The sequence below is a fragment of the Pavona decussata genome, unplaced genomic scaffold, assembly GCF_977016875.1.
Source record: "Pavona decussata unplaced genomic scaffold, jaPavDecu1.1 SCAFFOLD_52, whole genome shotgun sequence".
Taxonomy (NCBI): domain Eukaryota; kingdom Metazoa; phylum Cnidaria; class Anthozoa; order Scleractinia; family Agariciidae; genus Pavona; species Pavona decussata.
In genome coordinates, this window is record NW_028145474.1 from 805,358 (window position 1) to 822,653 (window position 17,296).

The 17,296-nt window shown below is 39.4% G+C and overlaps 4 protein-coding genes across 10 annotated transcripts in view; 2 read left to right on the top strand and 2 right to left on the bottom strand.

Moving 5' to 3' along the window:
• The window catches only part of LOC146480785 (uncharacterized), an 87,030-nt gene that overhangs the window by 40,156 nt on the left and 29,578 nt on the right, over positions 1–17,296 (bottom strand). The window lies entirely within an intron of this gene.
• LOC146480786 (uncharacterized) overlaps positions 1–17,296 on the bottom strand; it is a 60,188-nt gene that overhangs the window by 37,854 nt on the left and 5,038 nt on the right. The window contains exons 4-5 of the mRNA XM_085109128.1: positions 17,020–17,262; positions 15,932–16,145 (exon numbers count right to left, since the gene is read on the bottom strand). Of these exons, the coding sequence (XP_084965254.1) occupies positions 15,932–16,145; positions 17,020–17,262 (457 nt within the window). The remainder of the gene's footprint in view (positions 1–15,931; positions 16,146–17,019; positions 17,263–17,296) is intronic.
• Positions 1–17,296, top strand: part of LOC146480789 (uncharacterized) — a 64,073-nt gene that overhangs the window by 12,614 nt on the left and 34,163 nt on the right. The window lies entirely within an intron of this gene.
• On the top strand, positions 1,416–14,222 carry LOC146480790 (uncharacterized). 5 transcript variants are annotated; one of them, XM_085109137.1, is made up of 4 exons: positions 3,918–4,110; positions 4,241–5,025; positions 12,469–12,711; positions 13,871–14,222. In XM_085109137.1, exons 2-4 carry the CDS (start codon positions 4,357–4,359, stop codon positions 14,090–14,092), a joined length of 1,134 nt encoding a protein of 377 aa, XP_084965263.1. In that variant the 5' UTR covers positions 3,918–4,110; positions 4,241–4,356; the 3' UTR covers positions 14,093–14,222. The 5 variants fall into 5 exon arrangements, with proteins under 5 accessions (XP_084965261.1, XP_084965265.1, XP_084965263.1 ...); XM_085109135.1 differs by lacking the exons at positions 3,918–4,110; positions 4,241–5,025 and adding an exon at positions 1,416–2,352; XM_085109134.1 differs by having other exon boundaries at positions 3,918–5,025.

Consider the following 17,296-nt stretch of genomic DNA (forward strand, 5'->3'; position numbering starts at 1 on the left):
ATAGTTTCTCCTTACGAGGTTCGCACGATTGATGGAGTTTGGTTCCTACCCAGGGGCGATTATGGGTTAACACTCTTGCGATCACAAAGCTGGTTGGGGGTTTTGGCATCTTTAAATTAAGTACCGCATAAACCAAACAATGATCACTGATACGTGTCTTAACTACACACTGTCGGGGACCAACGCTGAGTTAGGAGTAATTATGACGTCAATTAAAGACTGCGATGCTGGGGTTACTCTGGTGGGCCCCGTTATAAGCTGCCCCATGTTCAGACTATGATACAAATCTTTCAAAGCTCTCGATTCATAAGAACTGGTCAGCAAATTGCAGTTTAAGTCTCCAAACACCAAAATTGGCTTGCCAGGAGTGAGAACTTGCATGTAACGGTCCATAAAGTCGTCAAAAAAACAAGAGAGGGGACAGTCAGGTGTTCCATATAAGTGACGCACAACAGGAATGACTTCAATTTCTTGTGTTGGACCTGTATCAATAATTGATGAAAACCAGAATCTGAAACGCCAGAAAGGTCATTAAGCACTTTGACTTTTAGAGATCTACGCACAAAAGCACAAACACCACCAGCATTATATGTCTTGGCCGATCAAGCCTTATCAATTTATAGCCCTCGACCACCACTTCAGCATTAGTAACCGAAGAGTCAAGCCAAGATTCTGAAACTGCCAAAATTCCGTACTCGTTCTCGCTCATTAATTCCTCACTTGCAATAGTGGCTTCTTTCCTTAATTGATCACACATTTAAATCGGAGCCACACAAACGTTCGACTTCTGGAAGTTGTTCTTCACCTGAGAGCTTTGCGTAATGTTTCGTGACGCTGCCTTGTCCGATGTTGTGTGAACTTGCATCGACTCTGTCCCCCTCGGCTATTATTATTCAAAGTCGCAGTTGCTAATATGGTAATTACATTGCTTGAATTACTTCGACCAAATAATTGAGAATTCGATGTCTGAAAGCAACGTCTTCCAACAACAATGTTTATATTCCTTCCATTCTTTGGCGGGTTTAAGCCATTTCCTCCTCGTTGACCTCTCCTTGGCGCTAACAAATCCAGAGCTTTCAGACTTGACCAAACATCGTTTTAAAACTGCTTTGTTGGCGAAGCGTGACCCAGCTTATTCCAAACTTTCCAGCAGTTTCGAATGGTTAAAAGTGAGCTGCGAGAGTAGAACATCCTGAAAGCAGTCCCTTATCCTTAATAAATTGTGTAATGACAGAAAAAGTGGTAAAACAATTCCACTGAAGAGGGTAAAAAATCTTAAACTAGAACTTTCAACAAGATTAGGATTGCGTTCTGCATCATCGGATGCAATTAGATACGGAAATTTTGACCTTTATAGGTGCTTTAAATGAACTGAAAATAGTAGTTTAGTGTGTGTAACATACAGTATACAAAGCCACAATGGCGTGTTCACGACAGGTCAGGCGCATCAATATTTTTCGTCTCGTTTTAAGAAATTTGGTATTTTTCCTAACGCTGTCTATGTCGCTATGTTTGTTATACATTTACTACATTTCGTCTGAGAAAACATCGCTTGATTTTGCTTCAGTCTCTGCATCGAAAGGTCGAATTATTGCCACAAATTTGCTAACGATTGAAGATGTGGATAAAGCTTTCGCGAAATCAAATGGCTTTCTCGCTGCAACGAGGACAAACCATGGAAAAGTGTCTACTTCTTCCGCAGTTTGTGTCATTGATCCAACGATCACCGATTGCGCTGACGGCGCAGGTTTCGCAGCCTTTCTCCTCAGCACGTTGGATTATATTAATCGATGCCGTGCTTTGGGAAGCGACCGACCAGTTGTGTTTTGGCGAGCATGTAACTCAGCTTGTTCGAGAGATCGCAGGGTAAATTCATGGAACTGGTATTTTGAACCTGTTAATCGTGGACTGGAGACACAAGTTGAACGAGTTTTATGTCCTTTTTACACGGATTCTTTTAAAGGTAATGCTCATTTGAGTGCGATTCTGGACAACAGTTTTAAAAATCGATCTCAGCTGGAGGGATATGAAGGCAGCCAAATAATAACTGCAAAGGAACGAATGAGAATAAACAAACTGATTAAACAGTACGTCAAACCTAATTCAAGAATTACGGACAAAGTAAGCAAATTTTATCATCGATATCTGGCTGGGTACACTGTTTTAGGAGTCCAAGTTCGAGGGACAGATCATTGGTCGGAAACAATTGAGCAAAGATTACCACCTTTAATGAGTTGGGTTAAGAGTGCTCGAGCAATCCTTGAAACTCTGCCTCGGCCAAGAAAAATTTTCATTGCTAGTGATAACGACGAAGTCATTGAAAAGTTTGTGACTTTGTTTGGAAAACAAACGGTGAGTTTCATCTTTTTCTATTTTTTAATATTTTTGTACAACTACCCCAACTTAAAAGTTCTTCAGCCGTCTCCCCTCAGTTTATTTTCAGTTTCGTATCATAGTGACAGAAAGTGAAGTTGACATTGTTTTACACCATTTGATGTTACATTGTTCAAACAATAGATGCATTCGTATAACGATGAGCTGAAATCCGGTGACAACATAAATTAACGCCATTTAAACATATAAATTTCCTGGTGAGCAAAAAGTGCCATCTGCCCGTTTAATTTTTATCCTTTCAGTGAACGAAGTTAGTTGACATTGTTTCCTTTGAACCTTTCGTTATGACGTTTGTTACATTTGTTTAGCCACATTTTGGCTCCCTCTTTCCGCCTTTGCACGCACTATTCAAACGCGATCTTTCTAGTTGTGTATCATTTTGTTTTGTGTGTATTTGTCTTAGATAGAGCGGAAAGATTTCCGCACAGCCCCAGACCTTAATGGTACATGCATGTCTTTCATACTCGCGTCTCCCCATATCCCAAAGACATTGAGTGTGAATAGACTTTGGGTCGCAAAATGTACACATAATATAACTTTATGGGGCTGTGCGAAAATCGTCCCGCGCCATATAACATTTGTTCTCATCGTTAGATACGCTTTTCAGCTTCATGTCTATTCAAATTACCCAATTTCACTCCTTTTAATTTATGCATAGTTGACCCACTTCGTCGCTGTCAGGTTGAATAATAGTGGAAGGCGAATCAATGTAAGCAATGTAAACATCCTCAGAAGTCAGAAAATACATAAACATGTTGTGAATTTCTTTTTTAAAACGCTCAAAATGGCTTCCATGACCTGTTGGTGAGGGAGCTTTCTTGTTAAAATATTACATATAGTTTCCTGGCGGAGATCATGCCGTTGGGAGCATGCACGGTACTTGATCGACTAATTTATTGTTTTTCACGTTAAAAAAGCGTTCGTTGATACCGAGCGAACAAAAATACATCTTCCAAATCTGTACTCTTAATCCCCACGGAATCAACTGATCGCTTTTCATTCGACTAATTTATTCTTACGTTCCACGTTACCATGCATCCACCAATAGCGTAGCTCGACTGATCACTATATAAACAAATACAACCCACAATTCCTTGATTCGCTCTGACGAAGAGCTAACGCTCGAAACATCGGCACTCGAATCTCTTTACGGTGGCCAACTTACCTTTAGTTGTCAACTCGGTTGATAAAACCAAGCAATAGTAACCACGAGCTCAAGTAGACTGCCGCTTACCCCATAAGTCATTACCAAATATGGTTAAACATGGCGCACTATCCCTACACTTACACCGCAATGAGTGTCTTTTATCCTTATTCCAAAATGGCTTCCACAAGTTACGTTCAAGGTAAAATATTAATCTGATATTTTAGGTCAAGAACGAGGTAAGAAACGGGCAAAAAAATATTAGTTTATTAGCCATTTTGGAAGGTCTATGCACGAGGTCAGAAGTACATATAGTCTAGAACGGGGTGGGAGGTGGGGGGGGGGGGATTCTATTTTGGTGTCCTCAGCAGGAATGTCACGCAATTTCATAGTAGTACTGTTGCACAGGACAACCAACACGCAACAACATTAGGATTGCGTTCTCCATCATCGAATGCAATTAGACATGGTAATTTTGACCTTCAGGTGCTTTAAATGAACTGAAGATAGTAGTTTAGGATCTGTGTGTGTAACATACAGTATACAAAGCCACAATGGCGTGTTCACGACAGGTCAGGCGCATCAATATTTTTCGTCTCGTTTTAAGAAATTCGGTATTTTTCCTAGCGCTGTCTGTGTCGCTATGTTTGCTATACATTTACTACATATCGTCTGAGAAAACATCGTTTGCTTTTGCTTCAGTCTCTGCATCGAAAGGTCGAATTATTGCCACAAATTTGCTAACGATTGAAGATGTGGATAAAGCTTTCGCGAAATCAAATGGCTTTCTCGCTGCAACGAGGACAAACCATGGAAAAATGTCTACTTCTTCCGCAGTTTGTGTCATTGATCCAACGATCACCGATTGCGCTGACGGCGTAGGTTTTGCAGCCTTTCTCCTCAGCACGTTGGATTATATTAATCGATGCCGTGCTTTGGGAAGTGACCGACCAGTTGTGTTTTGGCGAGCATGTAACTCAGCTTGTTCGAGAGATCGCAGGGTAAATTCATGGCACTGGTATTTTGAACCTGTTAATCGTGGACTAGAGACAAAAGGTGAACGAGTTTTATGTCCTTTTTACACAGATGCCTTTGAAGGTAATGCTCATTTGAGTGCGATTCTGGACAACAGTTTTAAAAATCGATCTCAGCTGGAGGGATATGAACATAGCCAAATAATAACCACAAAGGAACGAATGAGAATAAACAAACTGATTAAACAGTACGTCAAACCTAATTCAAGAATTACGGACAAAGTTAGCAAATTTTATCATCGATATCTGGCCGGGTACACTGTTTTAGGAGTCCAAGTTCGAGGTACAGATCATTGGTCGGAAACAATTGAGCAAAGATTGCCAACTTTAATGAGTTGGGTTAAGAGTGCTCGAGCAATCCTTGAAACTCTGCCGCAGCCAAGAAAAATTTTCATTGCTAGTGACAACTACGAAGTCATTGAAAAGTTTGTGACTTTGTTTGGAAAACAAACGGTGAGTTTCGTGTTTTTCTATTTTTTAATATTTTTGTACAACTACCCCAACTTAAAAGTTCTTCAGCCGTCTCACCTCAGTTTATTTTCAGTTTCGTATCATAGTTACAGAAAGTGAAGTTAACATTGTTTTACACCTTTTTATGTAACATTGTTCAGACAGATGTATTCGTATAACGATGAGCTGAAAGCCGGTGACAACATAAATTAAGGCCATTTGAACATATAATTTCATGGTGAGCAAAAAGTGCCATCTGCCCGTTTAATTTTTATCCTTTCAGTGAACGAAGTCAGTTGACATTGTTTTCTTTGAACCTTTTGTCGTGACGTTTGTTACATTTGTTTAGCCACATTTTGGCTTCCTCTTTCCGCAGCCTTTCACGCACTATTCAACCCGCAATCTTTCTAGTTGTGTTTCATTTTGTTTTGTGTGTATTTGTCTTAGATGGAGCGGAAAGATTTCCGCACAGCCCCGGACATTAATTATACATGCACCTCTGTCATACTCGCGTCTCCCCATCTTCCAAAGACAGCGAATGTGAATAGAGTTTGAGTCGCAAAATAAACACATAATATAACTTTATGGGGCTGTTTGGAAATCTTGCCCATTTGTTCTCGTCAGCAGATACGCTTAAATTCAGCTTCATGTCTATTCAAATTACCCGATTTCACTCCTTTTAGTTTATGCATAGTTGATCCACTTCGTCGCTGTCAGGTTAAATGTTAATACCTTTAATTAGCACCGTCAAATTCAGCCCCGGAATTAGTACTGAAAAATATGCGCTAGAGCTTAAACTGTATCATATGCCACCGACATACCCGGGTGACATATTCTGCGATTATGAGGCTACCTGGGATACTGCTCGGGCATAACAAGAACACTAGCCGCCGAGATCAGAACATATCCCAGTTCCTTGCCACCGATGTGCCTACGAAGTTGACTCAAGTTCAACTTCGCAAGCGCGTTGGCACATCCAACATACGAACAATAAAATATTTGGCTTTAACGCCTCGGTGTAAGAACCTGTAAAACTCACAGATTACGAAAAGCTAAGGAAACAAACTTCGAAACAATGCAGGGAAGGAAAACTGAATAACCTACAACACAAGAAAAATCTGCTCTTGGTCTTCCGAAAATTGGATGAAACTTAGGCGCTGAGAAGTAGAGGGAACTTCGTGTGTGTTTTCTGAAAGACAAGCCCCGCTTACAACCACATTATATCGATGGGCAAGAATTAGAATCTGTTTTTATCCCACAAGGCACTTGGGCTTATCCCTCAAAGTAACTTGAAATGGAATGAACACATAAAGGTCATTACCGCTAAGAACTCAAAGCCGCGCCTCCACATTCTTAGGGTGTTGCGCCGAGGACGTCTCCCCATTGAAGGCCTCCTGCCATATACTTTTCGATTGTCCGCTCTGTTTTGGAATACTGTTGTGTAGTATGGCATCGCTCCATCCCTTTGTACTTGTTTTAAACTATCAAACGAGTTCAGAAAAGAGCAATGAGGATCATATCCTACCAGGTTTCCATTACATGGACGCCTTAAGGATCCTGAATTGTCCAACATTGGTAGAAAGACGCACTGACCTATGCCTGAAAACCGAATAGATATTATCTAAAGGAAGGCATCTTTCAAGAGATCTCCCGTTGCCCAGAAGTAATACACATGCTTGCAATACCAGAAACTCGAACTCTCTAACTTTTTCTGGATGCAGGACTGAACGTTTCCGAAGTAGATTTTCCCTAGTGCGGCAAAATTGTAATTGTTGGATCAACAGTTTTTTTTTTGTCGACAGGTTTTAGTGCGAGAAAATCGTGATTGTTATGACATTGGTTTTCTTATTGATGGGCTTTATAATGTTTCACACTTTTGTTAGTAAGGATATTTTAACAATTGTATACAAGTTCCGGGGTCTTGTTTGAAAATTTGTGATAAAATGTTAAATAAACCACCAATTACTTTACTAAAAGTAAAGTAATTGCATTTTTGCTTTGGTTTTGCATTACTATGCTCTGTGATTGGTTGATAAAACCCGCGCCACTTTCTCAACCAATAAGATATAAAACCCAAACCAATCGTGCCTCGCTCGCACGCGTTTTCCCGCGCTCAGCGCCGGTTACATGTGTTTGCTTTGAATTCTGATTGGTTCATTGCGCTGTTTGCACCTGTTGTGATTGGCCAGAGTAATCATTACTTTGGTTTTGGAGTTTACGACACTCGATTGAAAACCGCTCTGTTACGCCGAATTAAACCAAAATATTTAAAGAGAATGTATTCGGAGACTGGCCCAAATCGTAAATCAATGTCAGAATTCATCAATCTCGGAAATAATGAAGAGCATGGAGTAATCGTAAGAGGTATGAAGCAATCTTTTTCCATTAATCGGCAGTATGTTGCAGCGATACCCAGGGCCACACTGGGAGCGAAAAAGAATATTGCCGATGATTACTTTGCAGGCTTTTTAGCGGTGTATGGGAACCAGAAATTTGTTCCGCAGAGATGACCACGTGACCATATTTATCCTATAAATTTGCCTTTCACTGTTTCCAGTTTCTCGTGAAATTGAGTAGCTTTGCGTTAGCACCAAAGGCCTGTACTATTTTGCACTATTCTTGTCAAAATATACACTCATTTTTTTAAAAGAAAACATAAACGCGAATCCCACGTTTGCCGTTTGCCTTAAACGTGAGGGAGAATCTCATTGTCGCGGGATGCGGGTAAATCGGCCGCGCGTCGCGGGTCGTGGGTTAGGGTAAGGAATCTAATTGTCGCGGGTTAGGGTTCGCGACCCGCGACAATTAGCTACTCCCTAAACGTGATGGTTTTAATCATCTTTTAAACCAACTTCTCCGAGACAGTGAAATAAACATTCGAATTCCTTTTTGTAATGTCCGGCATTTGAATCCGTTGAGAAATCTTTCATTAACTGAACAAAACAAAAACAAAAAATTAAAATACGTGGGAAATGATTGTTAATTTTGAAGTACTTAAGAAAACTCATAGCTCTACACTGTCAATAAGCTAGGGTAATTTCTACAGGAACACTGAAATCTCGCCGGTGACGTTGAAAGCTGACATGTAAATTTCAAAACTCCGTTCAAATTTCAAAAATGCTGGTCACACGTGACGTAGTTGACTGTAAATCCCTATAAATTAGACGAAGATTTCATTAATCAAGTTGTTGGACGATACTTATCTGTTTACGCTGAATTCAGTTGTTTGCTGAAAACAGCATCTTGCAAACTTTTTTTTTTTATCAGTAAAAGATGTAAACGTCACTATAGCAGCACTGTTACGAGTTAAAAATTTGCTGAAGCGTGAATGTGTATTTTGTTTAATTTACAAAACTAATTTTGATAATCTCTCTCTCTCTATCAAAACATATAAAGCAACGATGGTCTCTTCTCGGTGCGTCAAACGTGTCGATAATTTTGGACGTCTCATTTTAAAGCATCGCGTGTTTTTTTCAACGCTTGTTTTGTCGCTATATTTGCTATCCATTTACTACATCTCTGCGAACGATTTCCCTTCAATTTCTACAGCGAAAACTGTCATTATTAATACAAGATTTTTAACGATCGAAGATGTGTTTAAAGTGCTTTTGAAATCAAATGGCTTTCTTGCTGCAACGAGGACAAATCAGGGAAAAACGCTGAGTTCGTCAGTTTGTGTCGTTGATCCAGTGATGACAGATTGCAGATACATAGGATTTGCCGCTTTTCTCCTTCGAACATTAGATGATATTGTGCTATGCCGTGCTTTGGGAAGTGAACGACCAGTTGTGTTTTGGCGAGGATGTTACTTCGCTTGCTCTAGAGATCAGAGGGTGAATTCATGGACCTGGTATTTTGAGCCTGTTAATCGTGGATTGGAGACACAAGTTGAACGAGTTTTATGTCTTTTTTCATGGGTTCCTTTATAGGTGATACTCATTTGAGTGCGATTCTGGACAACAGCTTTAAAAATCGATCTCAGCTGAAGGGATATGAAGACAGCCAATTAATAACCGCAAAGGAACGAATGAGAATAAACAAACTGATCAAACAGTACGTTAAACCTAATTCAAGAATTACGGACAAAGTTAGCAAATTTTATCATCGATATCTAGCTGGGTACACTGTTTTAGGCGTCCAAGTTCGAGGCACAGATCATTGGAGGGAAACAATTGAGCAAAGATTGCCACCTTTAATGAGTTGGGTTAAAAGTGCCCGAGCAATCCTTGAAACTCTGCCGCAGCCAAGAAAAATTTTCATTGCTAGTGATAACGACGAAGTCATTGAAAATTTTGTAACTTTTTTTGGAAACCAAACGGTGAGTTTTTTCAATGTTTTTGCTGATACTGAGTACGACACTTACTTTGTCAACGTCCACCGGCCTTATCACGTATTAGTAACTGAAGTTGACAGGGTTTTTTTTGTATATATTATATATGATTTGCAACCAATTCCTAGCGATCAAAAGAGGATGATGCAGCAGCCATGCTGGATGACGGAATCTTTTGTTTTGTTATCCAACATGGCCGCCATGTCATGGTCTTTTTTGATCTCCAGGGATTGGTTGTAAACCACCTATATAATAGCTGCATTCGCCATGAGCCGTTTACAACAGAAATTAACGTCATTTGCAATATTAGATTGTTAATTTTCATGGTTTAAAGCGAGACATTCAAGTACAAGCTGTGAGCAACTGATTTTAATTTGGGACGCGACGCAGGCTGCATAAAATTATTTATTCCCCTTGGTAATAAATGTCATTTATGAAGAGTTTTTTATCAGCTGATAAAACACCGCATACTAAAAGGAGGAGGTTTATTGATATAAAGTCACTGCACGTGATGTTTTATCGACCATTTGATAGGTCAATGGGCTTATGAATTATAAATTAGTTTTGGAATGAATTTCACATTCTTCAGTTCTTAATTCATAGAACATCCACGATGTTTTTGTTTTCTTCGGTGGATGAATTCATCGCAAATTTACATTTCTGGCTGAAGTGCGAAAATTTGTACTTTGTCGATACGTTGGTGACCCGCTTTTTTCAAACGATCAAACGATCTTGAAGCTTCTCGGTTCATGGCTAAGTAGATTTTAAAATCTTCATTGAAAGGAGGGAGGAACTCTAAAATGAAGTTTGGTTAAAGAACAGGAGGAGATAATTAGGTTCACGTGCAAATTAATTTTGTTCGCATATGAACGAAAACGAATTTTCATTATAAAAACTATGTACGAAGCCTCGCGTTTATATTGAGGTTCAAGGCAACTAGGAAATGGAGTGAAAATATCATAACAATTTCATGTTGTACATCGCATCGGGAAACAACGAGATCGAGGCTGAAGACGCACCCCACGGACCGACAATGGCCTGATTCCTATGTGAAGAAGTTCGAAACACAAAGGAATCCAGGAGGATTTAAAATGCATCACACAAGACCAGGCTACACAATACCAACTACAGAGGACGGTGGTTATAAAGGCTGGGACCAAGCGGTTCATTTCGCCGGTGGATATCTGTTAGGAAGACCTTAATATATCACCTCAGAAATTCGGATTTAGTTGCTAAGGAAAATATGAAGTTTTCTTCGGTAAAATGTGTACTCAGAGCTACTTAATACTGGAAAACTAACGGCTTTTGTTTGTGTTTTTGTTTTTTTGTTTTTTATTGGGGGTAGGGTGGGAGTAAATATGTCGTTAAAAATACGGAAAGAAAAGTGTCTGTTACAGAAACCATTACCGGCTGATAATTTCAGGAGAAATAGAACGAAAGTTAAACCGAATAAGTGCATTTAGACTAATATTTAGGCAATAAATACAAGGAAACGGTGGTTTGTTTCAGTAATATTTCGATAATTTTATATCATCGTCAGACTAGGTGACAATGCGGTAGCTAAAGTTTAAATACTAAAAGGGTGGTAAATTAGCATCAATAGGCACGTGGGAATGAAATAAGTACAAAACAAAAAGAGAAAAACTGTCATGAGAATAAGCAGAGTTCTCTGCTGGCCTTCAAGCCATTGTTCAAGGATGGCGATGAACGTTTTATGTGATATGCTTCTTTGTATAGAAGGAGGTTCCAATTGTCGTCGCCAAGTGTCTGTTGTTAGCATTTTCGTGTCTGAGCCAACAACAGCTCGTAAATTCGTGGAAAAAGATTTCGTTTCGTAAAACTTTCTTCGACTTAACATTTCAGCTAAAGCATGTGAACAAATCAAAGTGTATTGGCTTACATAGATATACGTTTAAAAGGCGTAGGAGACAACATTGAACCCAAGGCCCAGGAATCATGTCATAAGTAAGTAAATTGGGATCATCCGGGTCAGTGCAGTTCTGAGAATAACTGTTTGAGGTGATATTGATTGACGTTTCTAAAACCGGGGCGGAAGTCATCATCGGAATCGAGCAGGGCACAGAAAGGAATGGGCGGTGAAACGGCTGGTGGTTTTGGTCATTTGTCAGTATGACATTGGCTGTCAGGACTTGAAAAATGGCGAGAATTATGAAATGGTGATGGTGATGATTATGGTGAAGGGTGTCAATGTTCAGTGATTGTAATGAAGATAGGTGGGGATTTTTACCGATATAGGGCGCGCGCGTGCATTCAGGGGGCGGTTCATGGTCACATGCCATCTAACAATACAACTATTTCCCGCCAAAAGCCCGTGAGCGGGTGACATTGTGAAAACTGTGACGTCAGAGTATAGCAGTTCACTGTTACCCGCGAATATTGACTGTTTTTGTACGTGAACAGAGCTTGAGTCACTGAGGGTGGCATAATGTTGCTGTAAGATTAAGCTCGATTTTTAGAGTTTTATTTTTCTTTGTCTTTCTGTGCAACGGCTCTGTTTCGCGCTTTGCGGATCTCAGTTTCAAGAGAAAAAGAATTGAGCCCAGTTGTTCAAAGCCTGATTAAACTAATCCCGGGTTAACGTGAAGTTTGATTCGAGTTCAATTACTAATCAATAAGTATTTTTCCAAAAGATTTTTGCCCTTCAGTTTTAACTAAGACTTTCCTTTACCTTAAGCTAAAAATCAACTTTTAAAAAATTTTTAATGAGCGAGATCCTCAGTTAACTTTTAACCGGGGATTAGCGTTAATCGCCTTTCGAACAACTAGTCCTTGGTCGTCCCATCGATATTAGACTTGAAAAATACGCAAAAAAGATCTGCCTTCTCAACATTTAAAACTTCCTGTGCCAAATGTTTCAGTTGGCAATTTTCGTAACATTGCTTTAGACATTTCTAAGCGCCATTTGTCGATAAACTGATAATTTGTTCCACATTTGATCCATTTCATGTCTCTGTTATGTTATATAAAAAATCGGATCCCTCGGGAAGCCAGTTAACAGTGAGATTCTCAGGAAAAAATTAACTTCTTCCCATGGGACAAGTCATTAAGTGTTTAGTATGGTTTATAAATCCTCTTGGTATCTCTTCCGTTCTCAGGTTGTTTTCATCAAAGCATTCAGAGCAAAACGTTACGACAGCGAAACTCCCCCGCATGCCTTTAAATTCAAGGACAACCCCGCCGGCCCATATGAGCGTGTGGTGGGTACTCAAGTGCTGATGGACATTCTGCTGTTAGCCAAGTGTGATCACTTCTTACATACCGAGTCCAGTGTAGCCTCGCTTGCAAGTTACTTCAACCCACATATGAGAAGCTACTTCATGGATGAAACGCTTTTAAAGGTCTGATCTAGTCGCAACCAAATGGTTAAATCAGAAGTTTTCTAACTCTTTACATCCAGCATCCAGCAACCGTTTAACTCAATCAATTCCTTTCTGCCCTCTCTCAAGTACCCCAACCCTCTCCCACCACCTTCAATCCTGTATTCAAATTAGCCTCACTAGCCTCGGTCATTATAAAATATCCTTTTGATTTTTAAACTTAAAAACGAAGTTAGTAGGGTTAATTTGAATGCAAACAAAAGAATATTAAAATGTCAGCCATTTTAGCATAGGGTGTATAGTTATACCTGTTTTATTTTTAGCTCTTTATGTTCTTAAATGAAGTCATTGTCATTTGGGACTGAAATTGGGTTTTCTTTTGACTTCATACCGTCTGAAAATAAGCTTGAACTTTAAAGGTCGATTCAGATAATACAACGTTTGCTTACAACTGTCGCATGCGATATCTAGAGCGTGTGCTGCTCGCGTCATGCAAAAAATCGTACACAACTCTCGTCATTCAACTTTGGCTATACCTACGATTGTCGTAGGATTTTTAACATGATTTAAAATCCTACGACATTTTTTTTTGGCGTACACGACAGTCATAAGCGATATTAAAGTACGTAAATTATGATCATCCGGGTGAGTGTAGTCCTGAGAAGGACTGTTTGTGGTGACGTTGATAAGTCATAAGCGAGTTGTTGGCTTAATTTACACGAAACAATTCGTACGGTAGGACTGTCGTAAGCTATTCGCACGCGACAAAGTCGTACCGTGTAAATCGTCTTTAAGGGAACCTCCCAGAGGAGCGCATAAACGCGCGGCCTTCAAACGAAAAGCAAAGAAAACGAAGCCAGTAACCTACAAACAAAACTCTCCTTTCATCCATCATTCAGCGCGATTCACTGCGTCACATTCACCTCAAACTTCAAGTCTGAAGACCGCTACTGAAAATGACGTCATGACTTTACTCGGAGATCGGATTTGGACACCTAGGTATCGCAACCCTAACAATAATTCCGTGCATTAGCGTCCCCCCTCCCACCCCCCCCCCCCCTCCTTCCACCTCATTATTCATTTGCCATGATCCGTTTAAAATGAAAATGGATGGCATTTGTGTAAGCTAAACGATCTTATGCTAAGTTATCTTATGATAGCGAATAACTTCAATCTGCAGGAACAAGGAAGGGTTGGTAAGGAGAGTAGAACAAACAGAGAAAGAAAGGAAAACCAAGAAGCTCATGATGAACAAGATCAGCACAAGGAAGAGACTGATGAAACAGAAAAGCTTGTAATGAAGTGTTTTCTGAAGAATTATGCTTCTAGCACTTGTTCAAATGCCGCTAAAGGAATATTCGTGAATCTGGAGGGAGCAAAAGGTTTTTTGAAAGGTCATTGAAAACTGTGAAAACTCAGTTGTACTCGAATAAAAGAACCTGAGTACTTTGCTGCTTAACTTGTTCACATAACTTCTTTTTTTTATGAAGATGCGTGTGGAAAATAAAATGAGTTCGAATGAGCGCGGACACCAAGAGGTGAGGGCGAGTGGTGGGGGGGGGGGGGGGGGGGGCGGGAGGGAAATTTTTTCCTGCTGCATTCTTGTTGTCGACTCCGCTTTTTCGTGTGTTCGCTTTGCTTGTGTTTTCGCTTCACTATTATATGACAGAATTTTATTTTTATTTGCTTGATCAAATCTTCATGTCGTTTTCGTATAAAAATCGGAAAATATCCTTATCAAATTTTCTTCCCCGCGTTTGAGGCGTATAATAGTGTTAAATTTCACTTCCGGTTGGGTACAATACCGCGCAAGACGGGAGACTGGTGATAGTAGGGCTGTGACGTCAATACAGGAACGCCAGTCTCGCGGTTTCTCTATTCCTCAGTTGTTGCATTCTGAGTATTGAACAATCCCATTCATATTCTCGCTCCAAACAGTTTTCTTCCTCTGCACACGGAAAACAACTGAGGAATAGAGAAATCGAGAGACTAGCGTGAGTGACGTCACAGCCCTACTATTACCAGTCTCCCGTCGTGCGCTTTTCGATTTTCATACGAGAACAACGTAAACACTTGATCAAGCAAATAAATAAAATTCTCTCATATACACTAATTAACCTGCGACCAGGATCTCTATCTACAAAGACACTGTTCAATTTGTTAATCCCAAAAATCCCCTTGAGGGGGGCGTTTCTTCGCTGGAAGCCTTATGGTTTCTGGGGACCGCCATCCTAATTCCTTTCAATGTCCTTCTAGTTCCTGGTGGCAAAGAATAATAAAATAAAATAAATAGCTAACGGTAGGCTGGATATGATGCCTTTGAAGACAACTTTGATCAAAGCATATAGAAAACAAAATAAAAGATCGTATTTTTGTATCATTTGGCATTCCATGAAAGTATTTAAAAGGAAAGTTGGTCATTAAACTGGCTCAGTCTGACGTTTAAACCGGCTTCTAGGTTCAGTGAGGTGACTGGAGCCTCATTTACAACATGTTACAACTATTATTGTTTGTTTGTTTATAAGAGACTTAAAATCATATCATCTTTCTCTAGATTCCAATTCATCATTTTCCTTACTAAGAAATGATGTTAGATTGAAAGACAAAACGTATAAGTTGATTGCCATCAAGCCAGTTAAGACATAAAATAAAAAAGATTTGTGAAAGCGTTTCGGGACCCAGTGAAGAATGTGGTGTACCAAATAAAGGAAATCAGAATGGCTACCCGTACTCCGGTCGATGAGAATTTTATTTCTATTTTATTTTCAGATTTCAAACATATTCAATCGTCAGTCATACTTTGTTACTAACAATAAAGTAACGTTAATGTTAAACGCGACCTCATGACAAAAGGTAAATTATAAATTTATTTAGGAACACATTAAAAATATTTAGGTCGCGGTACAGACGAAATGAGAGAGAATAAAAAGGGGAATTATGTCTACACTTTTTTAGGCTCGAATAACTTTATAGTAGACGAAAACTGAGGACAATAAAAATGAAATGTGAGTAATAACAATCAAACAAATAAAATTGTTTTGTTTTGTTTGTCTTTTGCTTGTCTTTTTTCTTACCATTCCATATTTTACAAGTCCACGTTTTACGAATCCGTGTTTTAAAAATCGACCTTTTACAAACCCAGTCAAGTCCAGTCCAGTTCAATTCAGTTCAAATTTTACAATGCTAGCACAGAACTCGGATTGTTTTTGTTGATTGCATTTTTTGTCAACTTCTCAATAACCTTTCAAAAAATGTTTTGCTCCTTCCAAATGAATGAATATTCCCTCCGCTGCATTTTGACAGGCGCTTGTTGCAAAGTTCCTCAGAAAACATTTCAGCGTTTCCAGCACTTCCTCATCAGATCTTTCGTCCATTGAATCTCTTTGATCAGCTTCGTCTTGCTCTGCTTTCCTTGGTTCGTGTATTTGAGATCTTTTATGAACCTTTTCTTGTTCCTGTAAAGTGAAGAAATCTGTTTCCAATTCGCAAGTTAACAAAAAAGGAACTAGCTAGAATCTAGGTGTTACTGGAAACAGCAAGGAATATTTTTGAAATAGGAGCAATCGGTAAGCGAGGTAGCGAGGAGATCATGGGGATGGATGGTTTAATTTTCATATTTATGTTAAGGGATAAAATGTCACCTGATACGAAATGTTACTGTAAAGTAAACACGGCAAAGATACTATGTAATTAATGAGCTTTATCCTTCGTTTGTAATTTCAGCATTATTCAGTATTAAAGTGTACCCACTCAGAAATGCTGGTCCCACCGACCCTTAAATAAAGATTATCCATTTCTTCATTCAAGAAAGGTTTCTTAATCAGTGAAATTTGTCCTTGGAGCAGCGAACACCACATCTAGATTGACAACGCAAAACTTGAAACAATTTTAAGTTTTTGAAATAAACTAAAAAGGCTATGAATCTCCAACCATATGCATGCATATTATACATCGGGAATCCGCAGCTTCAACACTGATTTGCTAACTGAATAATGATCTGAAGGTACCAGTCATGTTCTATAACGGATGATCAACTTAATAATTGTTTATCAGAAGATGGTTTTACTTTCCCTTAAACAGCCTCAACCCTTTCTCATTCTCATTCGTTCCCAGTCCTTATGTACCCGATATATACTCTGGGCCGAAGTGTTGATGTGCGGAATTCCAACAACCCACTAGCATAGAGTCTTACCTCTTTTACTATTCTTGTAGCAGTTTTATATTTGTACCGAATTTTATTTAAATCTGTGTTATCTGTGAGTTTTTTTTGTAATTTCTGATCTCCTTCGCTTATTCAACGATTTTAAATTATTCAACAAAAAGAGCTACCCTATTAGTCGTCTCATCCATGAAGTAGCTTCTCATATGTGGGTTGAAGTAGCTTGCAAGCGAGGCTACACTGGACTCGGCATGTAAAAAGTGATCACACTTGGCTAACAGCAGAATATCCATCAGCACTTGAGTACCCACTAAACGTTCATATGGGTCAGCGGCATTGTCTGGAAATTCAAAAGCATGCAGAGCATCTTGACTGTGGTAACGTTTCGCTCTGATAGCTTTGGTGAAAACAACCTGAGTACAAAACACATACAGTATGTCAGGAAAT